At 42.3% G+C, this 14,163-nt stretch overlaps 1 protein-coding gene across 1 annotated transcript; it reads left to right on the top strand.

The window, feature by feature from the left end:
- Nucleotides 1–553: 553 nt before the first annotated feature.
- On the top strand, nucleotides 554–12,776 carry LOC310963936 (protein mono-ADP-ribosyltransferase PARP14-like; the record flags this gene model as incomplete). Its single annotated transcript, XM_083936893.1, has 15 exons — nucleotides 554–725; nucleotides 2,681–2,844; nucleotides 3,092–5,215; nucleotides 5,527–5,763; nucleotides 5,874–6,092; nucleotides 6,208–6,274; nucleotides 6,500–6,646; nucleotides 6,761–6,820; nucleotides 8,510–8,686; nucleotides 9,008–9,146; nucleotides 9,643–9,698; nucleotides 10,226–10,945; nucleotides 11,767–11,900; nucleotides 11,993–12,173; nucleotides 12,273–12,776. The coding sequence occupies 15 exons, from the start codon at nucleotides 554–556 to the stop codon at nucleotides 12,551–12,553; spliced, it is 4,878 nt and encodes a 1,625-aa protein (XP_083793019.1). The 3' UTR covers nucleotides 12,554–12,776.
- Between the last annotated feature and the right edge of the window lie 1,387 nt (nucleotides 12,777–14,163).

The raw sequence follows: 14,163 nt of genomic DNA, 5'->3' as shown, positions 1-14,163 counted from the left end.
CTGGGCGCCTCCCTAGGGAGGTGTTCCAGCTACGTCCAGCTGGGAGGAGGCCTCGGGGAAGACCCAGGACCAGGTGGAGAGATTAGATCTCCACACTGGCCTGGGAATGCCTCGGGATCCCCCAGTTAGAGCTGGTTAATGCTGCCCGGGAAAGGGAAGTTTGGGGTCCCCTGCTAAAGCTGCTGCCCCCGCGACCCGACCCCGGATAAGAGGCTAAGAGGAGATGAGATGAGATTTCATATTTATTTTTTCCTTCTTTAATCTGTTTCATTATGTCATCCCTTGTAATTGTATGTAAATAAGGGGAAACCTCAGTGCCCCCCCCCCCCCCCCCATGGACAAAGCGACTCTGCCAGATTCCTTCTGGCTTTGCTGAGTCCGGGAAAGGCCGAGGGTTTACAGCAAGTCACGGGTGTTTTTGTTGACACGACCTCTATATAGACTACAGAGGGCGCAGCTGAGCCTGGACCTGACACAAGAGGGTCGGTTCCACCTGTGCGTGTTCGCTCCTTACCTCACCAGGCCCGAGGTATATCTCATCAAGTCTATCTGCATGGATCCTTACGAGTACCCCGTTTATTTCGAGGGTCCCAGTCTGGACGGAGAGCAGAGGAAGAAGATACAAAAACACTTCCAGATTCGTCGCAAAGGAGGAGGTGGAGACTGCGGTCCTGTGACAGAGATACACGACAAAGTTTACAGAGTTTCTTTTAAAGACAGAGAAGGTAAGAAACAGTAACTAATGTGTCTTTAAATTGTGTCCTTGTGTCTATTGTTTCTGAAAGTGTGTCGTCTTAAACGTGTTGGTGAAAGTGAAAGTAAGCCCCAGCTGTCAACACGTCGATTTATTTATTTATTTTCTTATGAATGATACATTTTACATCCTCCAGTAACTATATCCCAACTTTTTCCACTGTCTGGGTTACTTTTTCACATGTTTTGTTATATCATCTGTCACTGTTTTAAATAACAAAATATAGCCCACCAATGTAGTTTCACTTTCATATTCCACCCGCTTAAAATAGCACAGGCTGGATCTTTAAGACTGCGTATGTGATGCCTGTGTCAGCCCTCTAATATCTGCTGCTGTGAGACATTTTATCACACAATAGGCATCAACAATAAACAAGAAAAGCAAATGTGTCAAGGTCTGTCCATCCTTCCAGTCAGCAATGCACTGGTAACTTTGTTTTTGCTTTGTATCTCTTTGTGTTTCTTTTGTGTCTATTTGTTTCTTTTGTGGTTGTTCTGTATCTCTTTGTGGTTGTTTTGTGTCTTTGTGTTTCTTTTGTGTCTTTGTGTTTCTTTTGTGTCTTTTTGTGGTTGTTTTGTGCCTCTTTGTGGTTGTTTTTTGTCTCCTTGTGGTTGTTTGTGTCTTTTTGTGGTTGTTTTGTGTCTCTTTGTGATTGTTTTGTATCTCTTTGTGGTTGTTTTGTGTCTTTGTGGTTGTTTTGTATCTGTTTGTTTTGTGTCTTTGTGGTTGTTTTGTGTCTCTGTGATTGTTTTGTATCTCTTTGTGGTTGTTTTGTATCTTTTGGTGGTTGTTTTGTATCTCTTTGTGGTTGTTTTGTGTCTTTTGTGATTGTTTTGTGTCTCTTTGTAGTTGTTTTGTGTCTTTTTGTGGTTGTTTTGGGCCTCTTTGTGGTTGTTTTGTGTCTCTTTGTGGTTGTTTTGTATCTCTTTGTGGTTGTTTTGTGTCTCTTTGTGGTTGTTTTGTATCTCTGTGGTTGTTTTGTGTCTTTGTGGTTGTTTTGTATCTCTTTGTGGTTGTTTTGTATCTCTTTGTGGTTGGTTTGTATCTCCTTGTGGTTGTTTTATGTCTCTTTGTGGTTGTTTTGTATCTCTGTGATTGTTTTGTGTCTCTGTGATTGTTTTGTATCTCTTTGTGGTTGTTTTGTGTCTTTTTGTGGTTGTTTTTTATCTCTTTGTGGTTGTTTTGTGTCTTTTTGTGGTTGTTTTGTGCCTCTTTGTGGTTGTTTTGTATCTCTTTGTGGTTGTTTTGTGTCTTTTTGTGATTGTTTTGTGTCTTTTTGTGATTGTTTTTTCGTCTTTTTGTGGTTGTTTTGTGCCTCTTTGTGGTTGTTTTGTGTCTTTGTGGTTGTTTTTTGTCTCTTTCTGGTTGTTTTGTTTTGATTTCTTTTATGTCTCTTTGTGTTTGTTTTGTATCTCTTGGTGTTTGTTTTGTGTTTCTTTGTGGTTGTGTATCCCTTTGGAGTAAGTTTATGTGTTTTTTTCAGTAATTTTGCATCTGTTTATAGTTATTTTAAAGGGTTTTTGAGGCCAACATGGATTTTAGAGCTGAAAAATTCACAGATCATGGATATGCCAGCAGATATACTGAATTTTTCAGCTGGAATGAAAATAAAACTTACTTAAAACTTATCTATATGGATTGTGTGCTAATTTTGCACCTGTAAAGCTGTACGACACAAATAACTTGACTAACTAAAGAGGTACTGCACACATAAACTAAATGATATAACTGTACTATGATGCACCAAAGCTTGTGTAAATATTTGAATAAAGAATAAATAAAAAAATAATATAAATAGCTATATGCCATCATTTCTAAATCACCCAACTATCTCTTTCTGTATTGTATGTTCTGTAAAAACAAAAAATGTTCTGCAACAAAACTGAAAGACAAAAAAACCTAATAACATGTCTCTTTCTGTCTCAGCTCAGCAAAGAGTCCTGCAGAAATCTGAACATGTGTTGGAGTTTGCAGATGGTCCTCTGGTGCTGACTGTGCAAGGTAGCCCGGGACCTTCCACCAGCTCTCCCATCACTTCCTCCACCACAAGCAAGTCAGTTAGCCCGGATCTGGACTTAACTTCCTCACAGGTCAGTGTGGAAAGTTCTAAAATAGGGACTCAGAGGAAATGTTTTACACTAGCCTACACTACAGAGAGAAAAGACTAAATATCAAAGTTTAATTATTATAATTCAATAGCAGCACAAGCTCTTTCAGAGTTCAATTTGATTGAAAATGCTTAAAATTATTGTTGATTTGAACTTAAGTGTTCGATATCTTAAAACTCAATCATTTTCTATTCTGTGTGTCTGTGTATAATTTATATGTTTCCAGAAGCAAAGGCAGCAGTCCTTTCCTACTTCAAGCCTGCCACCAAGTGCTGAAGAATATGAACTACAACTTAATCCCTACCTCCTTCGTTACCTTAGGGAATGCCCCAAGGCACAGACAGAACTAGAGGAAGCACTAGCCTCTGTGGCCTGCACTATTCAGCTCTTCCCAGAGGAGGAGAGGGTTTTAGTCAGCCATTTTGCTCAACCTGGAGCTGCAGATGAAGTTGGTAACTGGAAGGCAGAGGTAGACAAACTCTTTGATGCCTACCTGTGTCACTATGAGGTGGACTCTCGCAAAGTTAAAGCTTTGCTTCAATCCTGCAGCTCTGGTCAGACCACAGATGAGGTGAAGGTGTACAGTGAGGTTGGGATGGCTGTTGTTGTTGGGGAACGTTCTCAGGTGAACGCCAAGTTGATGGATGTGGAGGGCTCGTATGTTAAACAACGGTCACGTTCAAGTGAGAAGCAAACCAGCATCCGTCGACTGGGTGAGGCCAAGCTCCGCCTCCTCTGGAAAGAGATTGAGCACGGTTTGGGACGAGATTTTCCAGCAGTGAAGGTCACGCAGGGAGCTGCAGGTCAGCTAGTTTTGGAAGGTCCCGTCGAGGAGATTCTTAGAACTGGGGATTGGATCTCTGATCAGGAGAATTTGGTGTTTGAAAGGAAAGTTTCTGACATGAGCCCACTTTTTTTGGCCTTCCTAAGAAAAGCATACACAGGTCCAGGGGTGCTGGGTCATTTTTTAGGAGTGGATGACCAGCTGGAAGTCGAGTTACGAGACACAGAGCTACGTTTCTTTTCCCTCTCTGCCGGTAAACTGAATGACACAGAAAATAAACTGCACGAAAAATTCAACGAAGTCAAGATTGAAGTTCCTAACTGCTCTGCTGTGCCATCTGAGCTCAGGGAAAGGCTTAAGTCCAAGACAAATGAGATGAACCAAGGACAATATAGGGCTCAGGTTGTGTTTGGCTCAGACAGCACGGTGTGCTTACTGGGCCAAACCAAAGAGGTTGAAGAGTTGAACGAAGCTGTCGTACAGTTTATTTTGGACCAGTCAAGCATAGAAGGCAAAGTCATTCTCCCTTACCCAGAGTTAGTACAACGCTTACCAGAATTGCTGCAGCTGCATGGCTTTGACTATTCAGGGGTCACCTTCCATCCATTAACATCTTCCTCTGGGCCTGTGGTGGTGCTGAAAGGTCCATCCAGCAAAGTGACTGAGGTTAGGAACAGGCTGGGTCCATTTCTGGACTCCCTTGTTCTGGATAGAGTCACCATTGATTTGCCAGGTGCTGTAAGGTATTTCGAAAGTCCCACTTTCAGAGAAAACATTTTAAGTGTTGCTCATTCTCAGAAGTGTCTCGTACAGCTTGAAGCACAATCTCACGCTACTAGACAGATTTTGGCATCTGGTGCAGGATTAAGTAAAGGAACAGTTGCTAGCTACAGCCTTCGTGACGGGTTCCAGGTGCTGGTGTGTCAGGGTGACATCACCAAACAGGATGCTGACGCCCTGGTGAATGCTGCCAACGAAGATCTGGACCACGGTGGAGGGGTTGCTGCTGCGTTGAGTAAAGCAGGTGGCCCTCAGGTGCAGAAGGAGAGCAGAGCTATAGTAAAGCAGACCGGGAAAATTCCCACAGGTGAGGTCGTGGTGACCACAGGAGGGAACTTAAAGTGCAAGAGACTGCTGCATGCTGTTGGGCCTGTAGGTGGAAAATCAGGTGGTAAAGAAAGGGTATTACTGGAAAAAACTGTCAAGTCTGCTCTGGATTTAGCAGAGATGATGGAGTTCAGGTCTATAGCCATACCCTGTATCAGCTCAGGTTTGTTTGGTGTTCCGGTCACTGTTTGCTCTGAGGCTATTGTAACTGCGATTAAGAAGTTTGGCAGTCAGGGAGGGAGAAGTCTGAGCAGAATCATCCTGATTGATAACAGAGGAGAAGTCGTGAAGGCCATGCAGGAAGCATGTGATCGGCTTCTCCAAGGGATAAGTACCAGGAACAGTGCACCAAGAGATCTGGACTTCCACATTGATGCTGCTGCCCAAGACACATCAACAGGAGCCACTGCTGGAGCTGGTGTCCATGTAAAGATCATTCAGGGAACCATTGAGACCCAACAGGTGAGAAACTTTGCCAAGATGTGTTAATGTACATTTCGCTACTTGATTCAGGATGTTTCACGAGCTGATCTGCTGTAGTATTTGGTGTCTGTTTGCATACAGAACCAATACAGAGACTCTCCTTATTCCCGGTATTCCTAATGGAAATGCACCTATTATGACGCAGCTGCACTTGATTATGGAACGTTACTAATGTGAAGGCTGAGCAGCGGGGGAGTGGAGAGGGGGGCAATCATACAAATAAGTCCTACCTAATGTGAAAACGCCCTAAATGTTAACTTGGATGAAATTCGATTGTCGTATTCTCCTAGGTGGATGGGCTGGTATGCCCTATGGTTGGTCATGATCCCCTCTCCACCCGTGTTGGAAACATATTGTCTGGCATTGTTGGACCTCAGCTGACTGCAAAGTTCCATAAGGAAGCAGGAGGAACTACACTGCCTGGTGACACAGTCCTTGTGGAGGGCTTGCCTTCGCTTCAGTCTAAAGCAGTGTTCTTCTTCAACCTCGTTCCCTGGGACAATAACCAACATGGAACTGCAGTCCAGGTGAAATCATTTGTTCAGTAAATATGTCTTTTATTGTCTGTGTTGTGGTGTTCGTACTCTCTTAAAAACTAAGGGATGTAGTTACCTTGAACAATCCTTGATTCTTCCAGGTTCTGAGACAAGGCATCAGAAAAATTCTGGCTTCGTGTCAGATCAGAGGCTTTAGTTCAGTTGCTCTCCCTGTGCTCGGGACCGGTGCTGTCTTGCGTTTTCCCAGCAGCATGGCATCCAGGGTTTTACTTGAGGAGATCCGTGAATTTGAGCGGAACCGCAGAACATCTTTCCTGGTCCGTATTGTCATCCACCCCAATGACAAAGATTCTAGCAAGGTAAAGGAAATGCAGTGGAGGGTCTTTGTAACAATAAAAGGAGAAAATACCTTCCTTTTCTTTATTTTTTTTCGCATGTGGAACTGGAATTAGATCTTTAATTTCGTCACTGCAGGCCTTCCAGTCTGCCCAGGACATTTTGCGTCTCAGAGGATTCACAAACGATGCTAACCCAGACCAAGGTTAGTGTGAATAGGTTAGGTAAGACTTTATTACATTAAATTACGTTTTCTCAATCTCTAAGGCTGCAAGGATCATTGTAATGCCACAAGAGGTCAGAAAAACATCAAGTGGCCCCGAAACACCACCATTTTAACACTGTTGAGCGTTTTGGCTATCCTGCTCCTAGCTTCTTTTAGATCAACATCTGTTTTTCAGTCCCCCTTTTAACTCTGTACTTTCTTTAGCTTCCTTTTACCGCCATGTCTCCCTAAGCGATGATGAGGTCACGGCCATGCTAGGTGGAGTCAAGCTTCAGTTGGTCCGTGGTGACATCGTTAAGGAGAGCACCGATGCCATTGTCAACACCACCGACTTCTCCAACAATCAATCTGGTACGACTGATTTGACCACAGCACCTCGCACTGACGTTATTTTTTGTGAGATTTGTGTACATTATATTGATTTCAGTTAGATCTAATGTAACTGTGTGTTCACAAACTCCATAGGTGTGTCCAAAGCCATTCTGGCAGCAGCAGGGTCCACTCTCCAAGCAGAGTTTGCACAATGTAAGTCTTAAAATTGTTGTAATTAGAAGAGGATTCTGAGGGTGCAGACCTTTACCAAGGTGTTCCCTCATGATGTTAATACAGTGTGAATTTTCCCAGTCAGGAACAAATTTTTCTGATTATTCAGTACATGAATGCAGCACAAATGCCCTCTCACAATGTTAATGAAAGTGTAAAATAGTTTGTGTATCTGCCGTGTGATTCAGTCCACCCCCAAAATGTAATGGTGTCTTCCTTGGCCCATGCTACACCTTTTTGCCAAGTTAAAAAGTAACACTTCTCATGAAGACTTTGAAAACATGGGTGCAGATCCCTGGGGGGACAGGGGGGTTATGCTCCCCCAATTTCTGAAAAACATGAATTGTCCACCCCAATAACAATACCCTAAATTATTCAAAATTTAACAAATGTATTTTCAGACTTCACATTCTTCACATTTCAAATTCACCCGCATAACTGGCATTGTAAAAACATGATCAGTTAGTTTACACAGCTTGGTTAGGGATTCATATTTTGATATCCATCCATATCACTTAATCATGCTTAAAGTAGTCCCATACACTGGGAGAAAAGGAAGATGGTGAGAGGAACTGAGTTTGAGTAGACATTACATGTCTGAGACCCTTTAAAATGATGATTTACTAATATACAGTAACCATTAAGTAAGCAGTTATAGGCGCTGTTGGCTGTTTAGGACAAATAAACCAGAAGGGTAAGCACAGTGAATTATTCCATGTGCAGTACTTTTTGAATGATATGGCATGCCTACAGAATTTTGATTTATGGTGGCCTGGTATGAGTGAAGGAGTGAAGGAGTTCAAGTACCTCGGGATCTTGTTCACAAGTGAGGGGAGGATGGAGCTTGAGTTTGGCCGGAGAATCGGAGCAGCGGGGGCGGTGCTGCAGTCGCTCTACCGCACCGTTGTGACGAAAAGAGAGCTGAGCCAGAAGGCAAAGCTCTCGATCTACCGGTCAATCTTTGTTCCTACCCTCACCTATGGTCATGACAGCTGGGTCATGACCGAAAGAACAAGGTCGCGGCTACAAGCGGCCAAAATGTTTTTTTTTCAGGAGGGTGGCTGGAGTCTCCCTTAGAGATAGGGTGAGAAGTTCAGCCATCCGTGAGGAACTCGGAGTAGAGCCGCTGCTCCTTTGCGTTGAAAGGAGCCAGTTGAGGTGGTTTGGGCATCTAGTAAGGATGTCCCCTGGGCACGTCCAGCTGGGAGGAGGCCTCGGGGAAGACCCAGGACTAGGTGGAGAGATTATATCTCCACACTGGCCTGGGAACACCTCGGGATCCCCCAGTTAGAGCTGGTTAATGTGGCCCGGGAAAGGGAAGTTTGGGGTCCCCTGCTAAAGCTGCTGCCCCCGCGACCTGACCACAGATAAGCGGATGAAGATGAGATGATGAGATAAGATGGTATGAGTTGCATACGGGCAAAAAAAAAATCACTTTTGTGTCCACCCCCCAATCTTGACATCGGATCTGCACCCTAGTATTTACCTTTGAATTTCCCAGTCTCTCCTCTGCAGCTACTGCATATGTGCGGGTGGAATGGTCCTATCCCACAGGAAAACACAACATTTCATTCAGCAACAGTTCACACATTATAGTGCATTATAAGTATTCTGCATTTTTCCATCACATACACTACAGTAACTGTATTTGCTTTTAACTTTTTTTTTCAGTGGGCATTCCAGCAGACCACATGTGCAGCACAGGACCCGGGTTGCTTGGCTGTAGGGAACTCATTCATGCCAGTTTTATGAGTGAGCCTCAGACGATTCGGAAGAATTGCAAAAAGATACTGAAGCAGTGCGAAAGCAAGGGCTACAGCTCGGTGGCCTTCCCAGCCATCAATACTGGTTTGTACTGTGTGCATGTGGATGTCCATGTGTTTTGAACCTCCCAAGTATAGTACGACTTCCATTTGATTAAACATTTCACATGCAAATAGATATAATATCATAGATTGTTCAGGTAGAAATTGGTAATAGGTCCATGATGCATTTCCTGTTGCCTTTAGTAGCAGGACAATGATTTGTCTAATTATAGTATAGAGTCTAAAATGATAAACCAGAAAATACACTGATAAAAATTTGACACCAGTCACTGTAGCAATGTAAATGGCATCATTGGTTGGGATCTCAAAGTGGATCCACAATCGTCCTCTTTATGTCCATCAGGCGCGGCTGGTCTGGACTCTGTCAAAGCTGGTAAAGCCATGCTGGATGGCATGACCTCCGCTATTACTGACTTGAAACCAAATTCCCTCACACTCATCCGCATTGTCATCCTCCAGGAACCGGTCTTCAAGGCTTTCAGGTCAGATATCAATCTCACTTGCACAATTTAAGGCGGGGCTGCACAATTAATCATGATTTTATCAAAATGACAAAATGGACAAGTGCTATATCCAAATTAAAGAGGAGCGCAATATTTTGTAAAGGCAAAATATGTAAAAATTAAAAAAAAAAAACAATTATCAAGTATTGTGGTGCTGCATATATGTCCCACCCTATAAATTGTAGTCTACAGACTTAAGAAAAAATATTTGTTTGGAACAGATCCTCACAAAAATCTCACCATCATTTTAATATATTTTTCAATGAAATTGAGAATAATGATGAAATAATGATCATCCCCTCCAATATAACGTATCGCAATTACAATATCAGTCAAAATAATAACAATTAGATATTTTCCTCATATGGTGCAGCCTGAATGAAATGTAAAGTTAGTGTTTAAACATGGCAGCATTGTCTGATCATTCAGAACAGCTTTTTTTAAACTTCCTTTCCTGGAATCTGTTTTTTTGCAGATTAGAGCTTGAGACCCGCTTTGGACAAACAGCCGCTCGTCACCTCAGTCTGAGAGGTTTGTTTTAATTTTTATGATGATGATGTACTTTGTGCCTGATTACCATCAAATAATATTTACCATGTTCATCATGTTTGTACAGCCTGCGGACATTCGCTAGCACTAAACAGGAAATCAATCTGAGGCTGATGGGAGTTTGTTTGGTCATAAACCAAAGTATTTGAGAATTATATATAATATAATAAATAAATAATAATGCAAAAGTTATCAAGATGTTTCGCTCAAATGAAGAACCACTAATGTTGACTTCATTGATGGCGCTCAAGGATTTTATGGCAATCCATCCAATAGTTATTGAGATATTTCAGTCTGGGTCCGATGTATTATTAGAACATTATTTTAAGGTTATTATGGAAATGCGTCAAGTTAGCATGCACATACACTTGTTTTTTTATGCCCAAAAAAGACATTTTAACTTTGCAACATATTGATATGTATTGGTGAATGGTAAGATTTTCAGTTATATTAACATTGTGGGTATCAAACATGAAGACCAATTTATTTTTTCTCTTTTGTTGTTTTAGAAAAAGCTCAACAAAAGCTCAAGAAGTGGCACAACAAGTCTTCAAAACAACCCTCAACTTCTGCATCTCAAGCCAGAACCATCACCTCGTCAACGCCACCGCCAGCTGTGCTAAGTATTATTGGATGTGGTCGAGACAGCATCAGGACTGTCAAGACAGATTTGGAGGGTATCCTGCAGAAGCAGCTGGTAGAGAGGGAGGTAGATGTGCACTATTTTTCCAGGCTTGATGCGATGGAGCTAGAGGCAGTACAGGCAAAAGTCAAAGTGTTAGGCATAAGCCTGGACTACAGGAAACGTCTAAGTCCTGAAGGTGTTAGTGGCAACAGAGCAGGAAACGCAGCTAGAGCTGAAGCTCGAGATCAGTCAGGGTCAGGAACAGAGGTCTATGTGCTGAAAGGCCTAAAAGAGGACGTGCTGAGCGTTATTGAGCTTGTAAACAGAGCAATCCATAAAGCACTTAGCGAAGACCTCCAAGACAAAGAAGAAGCGCTGTTGGCTCTGACTGTCCAGTGGTCGATTCAGGATGTAAATAAAGCCTGGCACGAGCTGAGTCTGCATGACAACTACATGCTGGAGGAGGCTCACCTAAAGCAAGAAGTGTCTCTGGAGATGACGGCACCAGACGGCACAATGGTGACAGTTAACCTGAGGAAGCAAGAAGCCACAAACTGGCATACAGGCATGACGTACAAAGTGAAAAGGAGCAAGTCTGAAACAAGTATGTCATATTTTGTAGTTTAGCTTGAAGGGATATATCCGACTTTTTGAATTGGGGTTGTGTGAGGCACTCGGTGTGTTGCCTACAGGAGATGACTGTAAGCACGCCCCCAGTTTGGAGTAGCAGACAGGAGTACCAAAACAAAAGCTAAGGAATGTACTGCTGTGGACGTGGGCAGCAACTACACTTATTTAAGTCACCTAAAAAAAAATCAATATCCGTTCAAATGTACGCTACATTTAGAGTATTTTCACCACTTCACCTCGCCATCAGAAAACCCTGTTAAAGTTTACTCTCGTCAAAGCCACCAGACTCGCAAACAGTAATTTTACCTTGCAGAAAGCTGTTGCTGATCCACAAGCCGCCACTATCTGTTAGTTTGGTTGTGTCATTTTATGACTTTGATCTTTTTAAAAGTGTTAGAAACTAACAAAACCTAAAGTAAAACAAAAGCAAGATAAAATTTGTTTTTATCAATGGAGTCTGGTGGCTTTGACGAGAGTGTAGATAACGGCTTCAGTTCCCTCAACATAAACTTTAAACACGGTCTGATGTCAAGGTATGGCTGTTTAGATATTCTAATTTTAGCGTACACAGATTTTTAGCTGGCTAAGTTTATCTGCTGCTCCTGTCCACTGAACTTCGCTTCTTAGCTTCCATGCTGGTCCTCCTGCTAGCTCCAAACTGGGGGCGTGCCAGATAACACACTGACTGTACCGCGTACAATCCCACTAAACTATCCCTTTCATCGTTCAGCAACATTTTTAAATTAGTTAAAAATGCTCAAATAAAAACATTACTTTGTATGACTTCCACTTTAGCCTTGGAGCTGCCGGCACAATGGGAACCTATGCACGGACAAGTCTTTAAAAAGGTTGAGCTGCAACCTAATTCACCCGAGTACAAAACCGTAGCCCAGTGTTTCCTCAAAACGGCTAAATACAACATCTGCAAAGTGAGTATGAAAACACAAAAAACGGACGTTTCTCATAGTATCGTTAAAAACCCACAGTACAGAATAAGAAATAGATTGTTTTCTCATCTCAGATTGAGCGTGTGCAGAACATCTACCTGTGGCACGCCTATAACGTGTGCAGGCAGCGTATATATGCCAAGAATGGTGCAGCAGAACTTGGGGAGATGTCTCTCTACCACGGCACATCAGCAGAGTCTTGCAACTGCATTGAAAGGAATAGATTTAACAGGAGCTACGCAGGAGACGCAAATGGTAAGGAATGTCACATGCCAAGCTAATCTAACCACTGCTATCCACTGCAGCTGTCACCTTTTAAGTTCACGTGTCCTTTCTTGTGTATCTCTATCACAGCTACTAGGTTTGGAAAGGGAGTTTACTTTGCACGTGATGCGCAGTTTTCGGCCAGCGGCTATAGCCGAGCAGACGCGTCGGGCCTGAAGCGACTGTATGTGGCTCGTGTCGTGACCGGCCGTTACACAGTCGGTAGTCCTTCCATGAAAGACACTCCTCCTCGAGGCTCAGACCCCACCGACTGCTTCGACAGTTTGGTGAACAACCAGCAATCGCCCACCATATTTGTAATCTTCCACGATGACCAGGCCTACCCAGAATACCTCATCACCTTCAAATGAGTAAAACATCGCTCAATACACAACAGTGTCACAGTGCTAACAGTACAGTAAATAGTGATCCATGACTGTGCCTTAAAGTACACTTCAATTTAATTAACTTTAGCATTATGTGTTTTTCCGGAGCACTTTTATTCTACTATACTATACAACCTTGTATTGAACTTTTTTTTTTGTTTGTTACTTTTAAGTTTTCAAGCCTTTTATTATATAGGAAAGACAAGAAGCGGGGGGGGCATGCAGCAAAGGGCCGCAGGTCGGAGTCGAACCTGCGGCCGCTGCCTCGAGGGCCTTCAGCCTCTTAACATGAGGGAACGGCTCTAATGCCCCAGCAAATAGTTTTTTATTGAAGGACAAAGCTGTAACACTCCTAGAAAGTATACTTTTATTTCTTTCTTACCTAAGTCTTGCGACCATTTTGTTTAATATATTTCAAAGCAAAAAAGCAGTAGGTGCAATACTGTTTAGTTAAAGTGTCTAAAGTACAGCAAAAACGGACCCCACGGCCTTTTTCATACATCAAATAAGCCATTGAGACATTTTTTTTCATTTAGTACCATGAGTATGGTCCCTACACATAAAACAACGCACCAATAACATAGTTGGAGAACCCTGAGTTTATTAAAAAAGACTGTTTTAAAAGACTTACCAACTGCACAACTACCAGCTCCTCTCATAGTAAAGTCCGTACAAGTCGATTATTATTTTGTACCAAACAAATGCAACTCCTTTCATTTCTGTGTCAACACTCGATAGATACCGTTACAATTTTCATGGAATTATAAATGCCCAAACTTTCCTCCTTGAACAGTGTTTTTTAAAATTAACTCCGGGTTCTCCAACTACGTTGTTGATGCTTTGTTTTATGTGTAGGGACTCTTCTCATGCTCCTGCAGAGGTTTGGTGCTGTTTTGAGCAGCATTAGTGGTCAAAAAAGATGCCTTTTGGACGCGTTCAGTGCACCGCCCCTAGTTAATCTGTATTAGCCCTTTGGGGCTGTTAGCGTCTCTCCTGGATTTCTCCATACATGGTTGATCAACAAAAAAAACTGTCTCGATTTCTTATTTGATGTATTTTCATGCCGAAAAAGATGGGGTCCATTTTCACCGGACTTACTTTCTCACTTTAATGTAACTCCTATTAAGCGGTGCGCAATCATTATAACTGTTTTACTGTTCTTAAAAGGGTTATAGTACTTTATTTGATCTTTTTCATGAATACATAACTTTTGGTATATGATTGAAAAATTCAGAATACTATAATATGTTTGTTTTGTCTTCGACTGTGAGATAGGAGCCTTTAGCCTAGTACTGCGAATTCTTTTAGGAACTCCAGAGATAAATACTTAATCATGACAACTGTTTAATGATGTCTCTGCTTTTGCACATTATTCATCCACTTAACTAAGTTTGAAACGGATGAAGTATTATGTCTGTCTGTCTATCTATCTATCTATCTGTCTGTCTGTCTGTCTGTCTGTCTGTTCCCTTATTCCCAACATAGCAGGGGTTAAACCGTGTACGGTTACCAAGTATGATTTCCCTGAATATGCAGAGAACATTGTGCCCAGTTTCTTTGTCTTTACAATGAAGGTTTTGTAACAGAGGAATCAA

The sequence above is a fragment of the Echiichthys vipera genome (genome assembly GCF_963691815.1).
Source record: "Echiichthys vipera genome assembly, chromosome: 22".
Classification (NCBI taxonomy): Eukaryota; Metazoa; Chordata; class Actinopteri; order Perciformes; family Trachinidae; genus Echiichthys; species Echiichthys vipera.
This window is presented reverse-complemented; position numbering and strand designations above follow the sequence as displayed.